This window comes from Gossypium hirsutum, chromosome D01, assembly GCF_007990345.1.
Source record: "Gossypium hirsutum isolate 1008001.06 chromosome D01, Gossypium_hirsutum_v2.1, whole genome shotgun sequence".
In the NCBI taxonomy this organism is placed as follows: domain Eukaryota; kingdom Viridiplantae; phylum Streptophyta; class Magnoliopsida; order Malvales; family Malvaceae; genus Gossypium; species Gossypium hirsutum.
The window spans coordinates 57,930,328-57,944,873 of NC_053437.1; the positions used below are offsets into that span (position 1 = coordinate 57,930,328).

The following is a 14,546-nucleotide window of genomic DNA, read 5'->3' on the forward strand; positions in this document are numbered from 1 at the left end:
GCTTAGCAAATTTATTTAGTGTTCAACGGTTAACGATTGCCGCCATGGCTACAGCAAATATGCTATCATCTCTTTTCCCTTTATTCTCACTCGTATGCTTCATCTCAATCTTTTGCCTTCTCTCTCTTTCTAAAAAAGCCTCCATTTCTTCTTCTTCCCCAACGTATCCCCACTTCCATCTAGTAAAACCCACCATGGTCACCGGTAACATCGAGCCCAATGCCACCTCCGGTTCTAACCCTTATACGTCGAGCAGCTCTTCATGCGATTACTCTGACGGGTCGTGGATCCACGACCCGGATGTGAGATTGGATCGATATGACAGTAGCTGCAAGGAAATATTCAAAGGATGGAATTGCATTCTGAACAAAAAATCAAACGGTCGAGATATCGTTAAGTGGCGATGGAAACCTCGTAACTGCCATCTCCCGCCCTTCGATCCTCTCAAGTTTCTTCACACTTACAGGGATACTAATATCGGTATTCTCACCTCTCACGAGATTTTGAAATTAGAGAAAGTACGAGCAAAATTGAGTTGTTTGTTAGTATGTTTTTGTGAAGCTAATTGAAGCAATTAGGGTTCTATTGTCTATTCTTTTTCTTTTTAGTTATGATGGACTCTGTTTTGATTATGTTGCGCTTTTATTAGTTGCCCTTAACCAATATTCAGCAGTGTAGGGTTTGTTGGTGATTCCCTAAACAGAAACATGTTTGTTTCTTTGTTTTGCGCTCTGAGACGCGTGGCCGGTGATGTGAAGAAATGGCGTCCCTCTGGAGCTGATCGTGGCTTTACTTTTCTTCACTATAATCTTACCATTGCATATCATCGAACTAATCTTTTGGCACGCTATGGTAGGTAAGCTTGTTTTAAGCCTTTATTTTTAACCATAGCTAGTGGGGTGTTTTGCTTTGTGTTTTTGTTCCACGGTCTGGGCTGGAGTTTGGAGTGACTGTACTATTCTTGGTAGCGATTAATGTGGTTCACTCTGCCTTGTTTAATGCAGCTGGTCAGCTAATAGTAATGGTGGCAAGTTGGAAGATCTTGGATATAAAGAGGGTTATAGAGTTGATGTTGATATTCCGGAAGGCACTTGGGAAAAGGCTCCAGGCTTCCATGATATACTCATCTTTAACACAGGACACTGGTAGTTTTTATTTTCCATTTTAATATGTTATAGACTGTTGATGATATGGTAACATAAGTCTATGTTCTTGTTTGTTGGTCCTGAGTTTTCCTTTTTGATTCTATGGTCATATTAAACAACATGCCAAAATTGGATCCTAATGCATGCTAAAATGTTGTTGAGCTTGGATGTCGATATAGCAAGATATATGCAATATTCAAAGCGTTTTGGCACTGGTTGTGTAATTTGTGAATATGTTGGTTCCTGGTCACAACAATTTCTTGTTATTCCAATCCATACGTTTCCATGTAGTATCAGAGATTCCTGACTTATATTACCATTTTGATTTTTTCTTCCATAGGTGGTGGGCTCCTTCAAAATTTGACCCAATCAAGTCACCCATGCTTTTCTTTGAAAGGGGTCTGCCCTTGATCCCTCCTATTCCTCCCGATGTTGGATTTGATAAGGTTTTGAAACACACGGTATGTTATCGCACATGGTGTTTAATGTAATTTAATTTTTTAATAAGATTCACACAGGGTGCTTTCAAAAGAAAGCTTATTTGCTTGCTGCTGCCTGGACAAACTCGGATTGAGCTTGAACTGACTGAATGCTCCTATACCTTGTCCTCGTAGAGGCATACAACTCTCAGCTTTGGCAGAGTTATACCTACTAATTTTCGTTTGTTATGATCATCATTCTGAGTAGTTTGGAAATAATAATATACTCCTATGATGTGAACATCCCTGATTAATATATATACATATACATATACATATACATATACATATACATATACATATACATGTGTGTGTGTGTGTGTGTGTTTACCCACTCATGATGTGTTATATTGTTGATTAGCAGATACGGTTTGTGGAGAAAACAATGCGACCAAGTGCTATTAAACTTTTTCGTACACAATCACCCAGACATTTTGAAGGAGGTGATTGGGACCAGGGTGGTTCATGTCAGCGGTTACAGCCTTTATCACCAAAAGAAGTGAGTCTCTTTCAATTATCACTATTATTTTCTAGTCACACTGAACATTATAATTGGTTAATTAAAGTGTGACCTGCATTTTATTATAAGTTCAACTACTTTCATCTATTTTTGAGGAAGAAACTACTCGTGCGTTGGTTTGTTTATGCTTGGAATCAACGTTTGAAAAGGTTTGGATCCATTTTTAGGTGGAAGAACTCTTCTCATTGACGAAAAATGGTACGAATGTGGAAGCACGCCTTGTGAATCTACACCTGTACAAGTCTCTCAAGGGATCTAATTTCCACATCTTAGATATTACCCACATGAGCGAGTTCAGAGCAGATGCCCATCCTTCCACAACTGGAGGAAAGAAACATGATGATTGCATGCATTGGTGCTTACCGGGAATTACAGATACATGGAATGACTTGTTTGTAACTCATCTTAACAGTCTTAAAATTAGAAACTGATCTATTATTATTATTAAACTAACATCTTACTTTATATATATTTATCGATATTGATTCCTTATGCTTTTAAGAAGAAATTTGTTAATTTTTAAAGTCATTTCTGGTGATGGTTCAAATTGTTATACTCTGTTTCAACCATGTCTTCATTCTCTATCTCTCTGTATTTGTGCTTGAGAGTTGAGGCTTAAAATATTTTTCCTCAAATGGGGTCTATATAAAAGGGCCTCTGTCAAATTAAAGCTTTAAGATTGGATTGTATCAATGGAAATATTTAAGCTATTATTATTCTTTAGCTTTCACAGAGCGCCTGAAAGTAAACATTTCCTTTGATTGAAACTAAAGAAAACCGAAACGAAAATGGCAAATTCCAACGCGAAATGTAGATATTGCATCATAAAAGAGGAGGTCAATCGATGAGCGTGGTCCATCCCAGCTTGTCCTCGATCAGACCAGTTTGAATCCCTGTTAGTGTTGCATGCAATTTCTGAGCCAGTGTTTCTGCTCCCAGTTTGTATCCGATCCTACATTAATATGATCGATAAAAAAAACTGATAATGGAAGTAGCAACTATAAACGATAACTGTAATCTCCAACCCCGCAGTCAGCATGAAATTGTATTTAATTGAAACATTTGCAGCCAATCATCCTTTTGACAGATTTGAGCAAATAAAGGAATTCTAAGATATTATTATCCTTACCTTTTGCCCTGGTAGGTTATACTTGCAACAGACTTCACCACCATAGCTGTTCCTGTGCAAAAGACTTCTTCAGCATCAAACACCTCCTTGATCTGAATAGCTCGTTCCTCAACCTGACAACCAGAGATCCGGACTCCAGGGTTACTAGGCACGCGAATACATATATATAGATAGTTATTTCTGATGAGTTACCTGGTATCCAAAATCAGATGCAATTTCCATGATGCTTTTTCTTGTGATTCCTGGGAGAATTGTCCCATGAGTTGTTGGAGTTGAGATAACATTTCCCTGTATTTGAATACACATATGACTGTTAATATGCTTCTCTTTTTTAGCAATTTTTCTCATGTCCTTCACCATCCACCCTACAAACTACTCCAACACCCCCATCAGTTTTACCTTGAGAATGAAGATATTGCAAGCAGAACCTTCCTCAATGTTGCTTCCAGTCAATGCATCCAGAAATAAGAGATCTGAGAACCCTTTAGCTTTTGCTTCAGTTAATGGCTTGTAAACCTGCATGCACAATCAAAAAATAGTCAACAAAACCAACATTAACACAATCATGCACCAAAAAGAAATGAAACAGCAAAACCAGTTCTTACGGGCGAGTAATTCGTGACAGCTTTAATGCCTCCGGTACCACCAGGAATAGCTCTATGGACATTGTCTTCAACCATCAAGTTCAGATCACCCTTCAACAATAAAGTATTATTTAACTCCCATACATGCTTGACTTTTAATGAAGCTTCAAGACAGCAGCATACCTTATGATAATTGCCCACTGGGGAAGCATACACTAAGAATGTGTAATCTGATGATGGTTTCACTCCCAGATTTCGACCAGTTGCCATAAGCAAAGGCCTAACGTATAAAGATCCTCTCCCATAAGGTGGTACCTGTATCATATAAACATTATTAACTTACTGCACAAATTCTTTGGCAAGAAGAAGAAATTATTTTCCGGTAGAGTGTAAAGTCTTAAGTTGAATACCCATCTCTTGTTAGCCAGCACAGTCTTTTTGACAGCATCTATGAATTGGTCAACGGTTGGTGATGGCATGCACATTCGATCCGCACCCATCTTCATCCTCAGAGCATTCTCTTGAGGTCGGAAGAGCAGAATCCCCTCGTCTTCCTTCCTATACGCCTTTAGTCCCTCGAATAACCCCTGTTGCCACCATTTGTTTTAGCCTTAGGTGTCCATATCTGAACCGGATAACATAGAATAGCGGTAATGAGTTCTCACCTGGCCATAGTTTAATATTCCAGATGAAGGGCACATCTCAATGTTGCCAAAGCGAGTTAAGGTTCCATTGAAGAACTTTTGTTCCTCTTCAGTGAAATTCATGACGTACATATAATCAGTCTTAGTTAGAGCAAATCCAAGTTCATCCCAATTCACATTCGCATATTCTGCCTTCTCCCTGCTGTAACAATACAAAATCATTAGAAAAGAAAAAGCAGAAAGAAAAACAAAACGATGCATATAGGCAATGTTAATCTTACCATTCCACCTGCTCTTGTTTAGATAAAGAACCCATTAGAAATGTTAATTTTGTTGAGGAAAAGGCAAGGAAACGAAAATGGGAAGGAAAAACCAAATTGGGTTTTGTTTACTTACTGTGAAACTAGTGAGTGTTGAAGGGTTTATATAGGAAAAATAAATGCATTTTATTTATAAAAAATGGAAATATGAAATAGGGTACGTGGGATTAAGTTTCCATTGAATTCTTTAACCAAAAAAAGGAAATATATATATATATATATAAAATGACTCTCATGGTTTCACACCTACCTGAGGAGATTCCCTTGTTGACTGTCCATGCATTGATTTCTATTTGTTTCCATATGAATTAGATAAGTTCAATGTTTTTTTTAAAAAAAAAACTACTGCATTAATTTGTATTTGTTTTGATTTTTAAAAAATGAGTTTTTCTGGGTTATTTTTATTAAAAAATTTTAATATTTTTTAAAGAAAAATTAAATATTAATTCAACTAATACCGGTGTTGTAGCGACAACTTCAAGGTCGTAGGTTTAAATAGGCTTAAATGTTTAATAACATTTTCTAATTTAATGATTTAGAAATTAGAGTAATTTAAAATTACTATGAATAATAACTAAAAGAAAAATATAAAATATTTCTTTTAGCATAGTTTATACTTTTTATGAAGATAAAGGATTGTACGAAATAAGGGTGTCACATTATCTTGTATTCAATAATTTATTTTCTATATCATTGATACATAATTTTGATAAATTTTTTAAACTCTGAATTAAAAGGTAAACTTTAAAATTTAAGATTTAGATTTAAAATTCAGAGTTGTATCAATCATCCGAAAAATTATTGTAAGTTTTTAGTATTTTAATATCTTAATCAATCCTCTTTTGTTAGGTACAACTTAATTACTCCTTTATGGTTGATTTCTTTCCACCGGGAATTATGTACTACAAAATGTGACCTTAGTGTGAAACATAAATTAATACTCTTTCTATTCAATTGAGACCAATACTTTGGCAAAAAAGAATCAAGGAATAAAATCAAGACTTTGAAGTTCAACCCAAAGTATATAGCATTTTATTATACAACGCTTAAAACTACTCATAACCTCTTAGGAGGATAACAATATCAATTAGTAAATTTTATGAATTCATTTCTTCATTCAACAACCATATATATATATATTTAAAATAGCCAGCTTTGTAGGTGTAGTTATGATCTTAATTTGACCAAATAATAATCTCTCCAATTTACAACATCAATATTCTCAAGTTTTATTGATTGCATTGCCATTGTTACCTGTAAATTCTGGACTCACAAGTCTGTAATGGACCAATGAGAGGTGTAGCATAGGGCCTTAGCTGCAAAATATTAAGAAAAAAAATAAGAGAGGAGTTGAGAAAACAGAGGTTTAAAGTAACTAAGAAGAATGAAATACCTTTAGGTTAGAGAAAAGGGTTTCAAATGTTGAAAGTTGATTCAACTTTGCACAACAAATGCTTCGACTGAACATGAACATGGCCTTTTGGGTTCAAACCTCTGAAACTTGTGGGGAAGATAAAAGGAGTGTTGGTAATGGTAGCAATCAATGGAGAGGTTAGGAGAAGAGATTACTTCCACTTATACTCTTTCATTAATGTTTGGTTGTAACCGTATTAATCCCACCTCTATTTCAGTTTTCTACTTAATCATAAAATGGATCTAACATTATCATAATGTATTGGGTAAACTACACTCTTCATCACTCATCTTTCAACCCATTTCTATTTTGGTCATCCAAGTTTAAAATTTTCTATTTCAGTCAATACTTATACATTTAATCAATTTCATCCTCAAACACATATAGTTACATGATTATTGTATATTACGATGCTTATATGTAATTATATTTATAAAGTTCAAATATTCATTTAGGCCACCAAACTTAACACATTCTCTCAAGTTGGTACTTATGTTTTTTTTGTCCCAAGATGGCATTCTAATTTTTATTCCGTCAAGAGTTTTGATATTTTTCTGTAACAGTGTTAAATATAAGACACATAACACTTTTAGATTGTGACGCGTGACACATATGATGCTAAAATATGTTTTTTATAAAAATATTTAAAAGTAGAAAAATATATAATTTATATAAAAATTATAAATATATATATATATCTCTAAAAATTTAAAATAAACAAAATGTAAAATTCAAATTAGAAAAAAGTGAAAATCCGAAGAAATTATATATTTTGTTGCAAACAGATGGAAATAAAATTTATGCATGAGTACAGATTGTGACACGAGGTTGATATTATGTAGTTGTATTTGTGTTTTGTTTGTTCGAGGGGATATGAAACAATAAAAGGGGGAAACCCCTTGAGACCGACACATCCATGGGTGACGTCAAAAATGACAAATAAAATCGGACATGGTAGTGTGAGTGTCCCAACACAGCTATGAATGGACACAGCGGAACCAACTATTTGCAACCAAAAAACAGAGGCTATCCCAGCATATATTGAATAAAACATTCAATTAATTACGCATTAAATATTTCTGATTTCTCATATTATTTTATAATATAAAAATCCAAAATATTTAAAATGTTAAAGTAAAAGTAAAAATAAAAATCTTCTTATTATTTTTATAATATAAAAATTATGTGAAATTTAAAATAATTTGAAATATTTTACTATAATTATTTAGATTTTTTTATAAAAAAAATTATCGTACTCGTATTTTATTCATAAAAATTAGTGAACACAATTTAAGATCACACAGGCAGACCCACAATGAAAAATACAACGGAGCCCAATAAAATTAGTCTGAACATACGGGTTAAACCCAACAAAATAACCTAGAAACAAAAATAAAACAGGAAAAAAATAGATAAAAAATCCCAGTTTGATCAAAGCTGGCACCCGCTAAATAGGGGTGAGCATTTGATCGAATCGAAAATTTTCGAGTTAATCGAGTTTTCGAATCTCATTTTATCATCCTAACTTTATTTGAAGTTTTCTCGAATCGAGTCGAGTGAGATGGAATTCAAATATAATCGAATCGAATATGTTTGTTCGAGTTAAATTTTAAAAAATAACTTTGGGTCCTTGTAACCACTGTCACCCATCGTAATAAAATTTGTCCACCTTAATCAAAATTTTTATTAACTTTCTTCACCTCATAATTTATTTATTAATTTTTTATATATTGGTTAGCTTCTTTGCTTGTTTAGTTGTTTCAATTATCTTCAGATTCTTATCACTATATATTTTGGAATTAAAAAAATATTAAATGTAAAAATATGATTTTTTAATAAAAATTATTTTAAAAATAAAATGTGAAATTGATACCAATATAAAATTTTAACACGAATATTTTATGGCATAATTAATAATTCAATTTTAATATAAATATTCAACATGACTAAACAATTCAATAATAAAAATAATATAAAATGTGAAATTTAATTTAATAATATAAATAGTATATATAAATAAAATTATTACTATTTATGTTTAGAGTTTTTTTTGGATAATTTTGATTTTTTATTTGAGAGTAAAGGGTGAAAAGTAAAAGTTTAGGGGAAAAATAAAAATTTGGGGAATAAAAGTTTGAGGGAAAGTAAATAGGGGAGTAAAATTTGGAGGGAAAATATTAAAAAAAAATTGGAGGGGGAGGGTTTGGGGTAGATGAGAGGTGAGATGGGAAGGGAATAAAAGTTTTAGGGGAAAAGTGGGAGGGAGTAAAAATTTTGGGGGAAAATAAAAGGTTTTGAGGGTTTTTAGGAGTAAAATTTTGAGAAAAAGTAAATGGGAGAGTAAAATTTTGGTGGGAAATGAATTTTGGGTAGATTAGGGGGTTGGGAGGGGAGGGGAGTAAAAGTTTTGGGGGGAAAGTGGGAAGGAGTAAAAGTTTTTGAGGGAAAAGTAAAAAGGTTTGAGAGTTTGGGGTAAAAATGTAAAATATTATAGTTTGATATTCGAATTATTCGAATTCGAAAACTCAACTTGATTTGAACTTGAAATTTGAAAAAAAAATCGAGTTGATTCGAATAACTCGATTAACTCAAATAACTCGATTCATTTAACTCGAAATTCAAATTTTTTTTCGATTTTTTCAAGTCGAATCGAGTTTTGCTCACCCCTACCGCTAAATGTCATCATTATTCATTTCGATGGTTCAAGTCCCTAGGAAGCAATTTCCAAAAACCATCAAACCATCACCTATTTCCTCTTTCTCTTCCTAACCCGATATGCATCCAATAGTCAAGCTTTAATCTAGTTCTCTTCTTCTTCGCGATCCAACCTCCAATGCGTTGTGCTCAGGCAGTCTTCCAATAAGGTAAGTCTGTAACCCATCTCTCATAGCTTCCCTGACTAGTTCGTGTGCCATTAAATTTGCAGATCTTAGAATGTGATTAAATAATATCTGATGAAAGAACCTTTTATGATGCTGTATGTTTCTTATCAAATCCCCTATCACTGACCTATCCACTAGATCTGAATTGTTTTTCTTTAAGACTGATGTCGAATCCCCTTCTATTATTACTGATGCATATCCCCTTCTATTATTACTAATGCATATCCCATCTGTTTCCCCAATAATACTGCTTGGAGACACGCGTGGGCCTCTACTGTGAACGGAGAAGCAACATCCCTGTGAGCCACCGTTTTAGGGACGAGAATCTCCCTAGAAGCATTTCTTGCCACCACCGCTGAAACCGATTTGGCCTGTGGCACATCAAATGCCGCGTCGAAGTTCATTTTAATATCTGACTCGTTCAGGGGGCACCATTCCATATTCACACTTTTCTTGGTTAGTTTTTTAATCTCACATTCATCCATTTCCTTTATATACCTTATGACCCATGCCTCAATACCATAACCCATGCTCCTCTTCCCCTCATGTAACCCCTTATTTCTATCGGTCCAAATCGCCCATAAAGAGCAGCAAAATATTCGGCATTGCAAACCAGTACTGTTATTGAACACCCAAGTAAGCCACTCCCAACTATCCAAGTTTGTTTCTGTCAATACCCAATCAAGACTTAAACTTTCCCAAACTTCTCATCTTAACAACCCCTCCACATTTGGGGCACGCTACCTCCGTCACCAATCTTTTTAGGCACAAATTAGCTAGATTAGGGATGAAGTTCCAAGAAATTGTGCAAATTAAAATATTAATTTTTGCTGGGATATAAATGTTCCATAGTTTTTTTGTAAAAAAATTTTAGCTCGGTTTATATATAACTAGGACTAGAATTAACTTCATGTAATAGTTTGTAGGCACTTCGCACAGAAAACTCCCCTAATGGCTCTTCTCTCCAAACCATCATATCATCATGGGCTTCCACTGCTAAGGGGATTTTTAATATTCTAACTGCATCATCCCTTGAAAAGGTAGAATTAATAAGCTTAATTTTCCATTCTCTTGATTGTGCATCAATTAAGTCCGAAACCATATTGACCTCGCCATTGTTAATGTTTGACAACACCTTATAACATGTAGCCCTTGGAAGCCACGTATCAGCCATAATTAAAAAATTTTCCCCGGTTCCTACCTTCTAACACATTCCATCCTGCAGCAAACCCTTACCTGCCTACACACTTTTCTAGGTATAACAAGGTAGATTCTCTAACTCAACATTTAAAAAATCAGTATTCGGGAAATACTTACTTTTAGAACACGCGATAATAATGAATTTGTATAATTTATAATGCACCATCCCTGTTTTGCTAATAAAGTAACATTGAACTTGGTCAAACTATGAAATCCCAATCGCCCATTCTCCTTTAATCGCATAGCCGGTCCCATCCACACTAATGGATCCCTCTTCTCCCATGACCCTTTTGCCACCAAAATCGAGCCATTGTACTTTCCAATTCGCCACAAAAGGACTTTGAGAGCAAGAAACATGCCATAGAATAAGTAGGGATAGCCTGTAAGATTGCTTTTATAAAAACCTCATTTCCCCCTTGCGATAGAAATCTCACACTTCAATTCTCAATTCTTTGCCTCATACAACCCTTTAAAATCTGGAAAAAAGCTTTTTTATTATTATTTTTCCCTACTACATTTGGCAATCCTAGGTATCGCTCCATATTATTCGAATTCCTTACCCCAAGGATGTCAGATACAACACGTCTAATCCTTTTAGAAGTATTTGTATTATAAAAATAGTGAATTTGTCATAATTCACACATTGCCCAGAACATCTCTTGTATTCCCTAAAAATCAACTTTAAAATTTTTGATTCCCCTTCACTTGCTTCCCCAAATAGAATACAATCATCGACAAATAGTAAATGCGAAAGTGGAGGGCCTCCTTTACTATTTTGGCATCTTTGATCAAACCATCCCTCAAGGTTAGCCTCATAAGCGACGAGAGACCCTCACTACAAATAAAAACAGAAAAGGACTCAGTGGATCCTCTTGTCAAAGCCCCATTGTCGGTTCAAAAATTGCCCCTGCTTTCCCATTCACGATTACTAAGTATGAGATAGTTGAGATGCATTTCATAATATTCTCCACCCACGAAGTATGAAATCTCATTCATAGCATCATTGCCCTTAGGAAAGACCATTCAACTCCATCGTAAGCTTTACTCATGTCCAACTTTAGTGCTATGAACCTTTTCTTCCCTATTCACTTTTATCAAAAAGTATGCAAAATCTCATAAGTAAGTAGAGCATTATCTGAAATTAGCTTACCAGGCATAAAGGCGCATTAAGCGTTATCAATGCAAGCTTTTACTATGTGTTTAAATTGGTTAACAATCATCTTTGTTACCATTTTATACAGAACATTACATAAACTAATTGGTTTAAAATTCCCTAAGTTCGTCGGAGGAGAAACTTTAGGAATTAACACAATATTAGTAACATTAAAAGATTCCACAGGCATGCCTTTTTTTAAAACACCCAAACAGAAGTTGACTACATCACTCCCCATAATATGCCAGAACTGTTGGAAAAATAAAGCCGAAAATCCATCATCTCCAAACGCCTTTGTTGGACCTATTTCCTTCAAAGCCACCATGACCTCCTCCTTCGTATATTTAGCAATTAACTTCGAATTTACCTTCTCTGAGACACATCTCTTAAATCCAAAAAAGGATATGATCAATATTCCCAAACCCCTTTGACAAGAATATATTTTGAAAATAGTTTCGAGTAATGCTCCATTTCACCCTCATCACTAGTCTATCTCCCATCTTCATGCATTAAACTCTGAATAGTATTCCTCATTTTCCTCTGTGAGGCATAACTATGGAAAAATTCTGTATTTTTGTCTCATAACTTCAAATAATTAGCACGAGCCCTTAGCTCCGAATACATCTCATCCTTATCAATATCGAGCTTTAGATGGATTTTTGCATCAATTAATTCTACTAAATTCTCATCAATTCTTTCACTTTCCATCAGAACCTTTAATTTTTTCGTCGACTCCTTTTGACTTACCCTTTTGTATTTAACCAAAGCCGCCCATCGTGCTAAACCATGTTGTAACCTATTCAATTTCTCCAAGATGTCATCTTTGGTGGACTACCAAAAACTTCTTACCTTTTCCTCAAAAGAATCCCCCTTCACCCACCATGCCTCAAAACAAGCTTTCCTTCTAGACAACTTATTCAATCTTGTGTTTGTTTGAATAAGGAGAGGGCAATGATCTAAAAAAAAATGTGAAAAATGATGGATCACTGTAGATAAAAACAAATTAATCCACTCCATATTCGCCACTCTTCTATCCAACCTTTCTCAAATGTTAGTCTTTGGCAAATTCCCTTTTTCTCAAGTAAACCAAGTTCCCGAGCACCCCACATCTATTAACTGGTTATCCACTAAAACATCTCTAAAAGCCGCCATTCTCCTCTCATCCCTTGGTACCCCTCCCACCTTCTCAAAAGAGTAAAATTTTTTGTTAAAATCGCCACATACCATCCAAGGTAAACCCAAGAGCGACTTAAATTTCTTAGCAAGTTCTAAGAAACCTTTCTATTATGCGCATATGGTGAGCCATAGAATCCAGTGAACCTCCATTGCTTTTCGCCATCCCTTTCTTGTAATTTAACATCTATGTGAGAGTCTGAATAACTTTTTAGACTAACTGTAGCATTTTCCTTCCATGTTATACACAATCCACCTCTTGAACCAACCGATGCGACGTCAATCCAGCTTAGAAATCTGCATCTCCTTCTTACATCCTTTATTCGCGCACTCTTAATCTTAGTCTCCATAAAGAATACCACTTGGGGATTATACATCTTCAGCAAATGCTGAAACCTTTTGATAGCCCGTGAACTCTCCAATTTATGAACATTCCAACTTATTATTTTCATTGCGACCGGTCAGCTTGCCCCTTGGTAGCCATTGATAAAAAGTGATTTTTTCCAACACTATCCTATTTCTATTAACCAAAGATCCCATCTCTTCCCCCTCTATAGATTTATCACCCTTCCTTCTAGGCCTCTTCTTCCTATCTCCCCTTTCAATCACACAATCTTCCGTATCATAGTCCATATCCGCTTGTTCTTATATTTTTAAAGACCCCACATCCAAACCAGATAACCGATAGATCCCCTTCCAAATTTACACCTAAGATGGGATCGATAAAACTCTCAAAACCTCTTCTATCCGCATTGTAACAGCCTATTTTCAGTGATATCAGAATAGTGGTTTTGGAACCACAATTTCGACAAGTAAATTATCATTTTATTATTTTAATTAATGTCTATGGGAGTATATTAAATTCTTATTAAAATTTCGTTAATAAATTTTGATGTTTGCATGATTAATTAAGTAAAAAGGACTAAACTGTAAAAAGTGAAAAAGTTAAATTTTATTAGTTAAAAAGGCTAAATGGCTTTGGAAAGGGAAGTAAATGGACTTGCGTAGTAATTATACCATATATGTTGATAATGGATGTTTATGGCGTGGTTTAATTGAAATTTTGTTAGGTTTTAAAGGTTAATATAGTAAATAGGTAAATAAACTTAAAAACAAAACAAAAGAAATATGTATCATCTTATTTTCTTCTTCCTTAACCAATTTTAAGAGAAAGAAATCTCTATTTTTGGTAGCTTGGTTCGACTAAGCATAAATTGGTGCATGGTAAGTGTTTTTCATCTTGTTTTTAATGATTTATATGTTTTTGAGATCGTTTTAGCTTAATCTAGCTAGCCCGGGGGTTAATTTGTAAAATTGTTAAAGGTTAAGGTTTATTCCATGAATTTTTTGAGTAGGTTTTGATGTTAAATGATAGATTATGAATCTTGGTTGAAATATGAACAAGTTTTGTAAAGTGATTTTTGATGAAATTGCATTTAAGGATTGGTTTGTGAAAATAGTAAAATTTAATGTTAAATTTATGAAATTGTAGTTTAATTGAGTTGGTATGAGTCCTTAAATAATTTGGTTAGTCTAAGATGGGGATTAAAATGATTAGATTTTAAATTACAAGCTTAAGAACTAAATTGTAAAAAGTTAAAATATTAGGGGCAAATTGGTAAATTTACATAAATGTGAGTTATGAATTGAATTGAATGTTTGAGGCTAATTGAAGTACTTAATTGAATATAATTATCTATTTAGATTAAGATAAACCTCAACTAGACCTAAATCGAGGAAAGGCAAAAGCTTTAGATTAGTTCGACCTAACTTCTACGCCCCTAGTCATCGAGGTAAGTTCGTATGAATGATTATCAAATTTATGTTATTTGAATTGAATGTTTATTATGTTATTTATAATGTAAATAGATCAATATATAAATGTATCAATGCTGTGATGAAT

At 34.1% G+C, this 14,546-nt stretch overlaps 2 protein-coding genes across 5 annotated transcripts; one reads left to right on the forward strand and one right to left on the reverse strand.

The window, feature by feature from the left end:
- The first annotated feature begins 44 nt into the window (after positions 1 to 44).
- On the forward strand, positions 45 to 2,648 carry LOC107922271 (protein trichome birefringence-like 13). Its single transcript, XM_016852217.2, has 6 exons — positions 45 to 480; positions 679 to 856; positions 1,005 to 1,145; positions 1,486 to 1,606; positions 1,989 to 2,123; positions 2,312 to 2,648. Exons 1-6 carry the CDS (start codon positions 45 to 47, stop codon positions 2,573 to 2,575), a joined length of 1,275 nt encoding a protein of 424 aa, XP_016707706.2. The 3' UTR covers positions 2,576 to 2,648.
- A 180-nt stretch (positions 2,649 to 2,828) lies between these two features.
- LOC107922272 (branched-chain-amino-acid aminotransferase 6) lies at positions 2,829 to 6,361 on the reverse strand. Of its 4 annotated transcripts, none has more exons than XM_041087498.1 (10): positions 6,215 to 6,361; positions 6,076 to 6,137; positions 4,523 to 4,703; positions 4,268 to 4,444; positions 4,041 to 4,172; positions 3,879 to 3,968; positions 3,673 to 3,789; positions 3,466 to 3,561; positions 3,274 to 3,386; positions 2,829 to 3,096 (listed from the first exon to the last, which is right to left on the reverse strand). In XM_041087498.1, the coding sequence occupies exons 1-10, from the start codon at positions 6,293 to 6,295 to the stop codon at positions 2,982 to 2,984; spliced, it is 1,164 nt and encodes a 387-aa protein (XP_040943432.1). In that variant the 5' UTR covers positions 6,296 to 6,361; the 3' UTR covers positions 2,829 to 2,981. The 4 variants fall into 4 exon arrangements, with proteins under 4 accessions (XP_040943432.1, XP_040943433.1, XP_040943434.1 ...); XM_041087499.1 differs by having other exon boundaries at positions 4,523 to 4,700; positions 6,215 to 6,354; XM_041087500.1 differs by lacking the exons at positions 6,076 to 6,137; positions 6,215 to 6,361 and adding an exon at positions 4,783 to 5,014.
- Between the last annotated feature and the right edge of the window lie 8,185 nt (positions 6,362 to 14,546).

Coding starts and splice junctions, on each gene's coding strand:
- LOC107922272 (XM_041087498.1), bottom strand. CDS start 6,295: ATGTTCATGTTCAGTCGAAGCATTTGTTGTGCAAAGTTGAATCAACTT. Junction 3,387..3,465: donor CATCTGATTTTGGATACCAG/GTAACTCATCAG, acceptor TCTGGTTGTCAG/GTTGAGGAACGAGCTATTCA. Junction 3,097..3,273: donor ATAACCTACCAGGGCAAAAG/GTAAGGATAATA, acceptor ATATTAATGTAG/GATCGGATACAAACTGGGAG.
- LOC107922271 (XM_016852217.2), top strand. CDS start 45: ATGGCTACAGCAAATATGCTATCATCTCTTTTCCCTTTATTCTCACTC. Junction 857..1,004: donor CTTTTGGCACGCTATGGTAG/GTAAGCTTGTTT, acceptor TGTTTAATGCAG/CTGGTCAGCTAATAGTAATG. Junction 2,124..2,311: donor AGCCTTTATCACCAAAAGAA/GTGAGTCTCTTT, acceptor ATCCATTTTTAG/GTGGAAGAACTCTTCTCATT.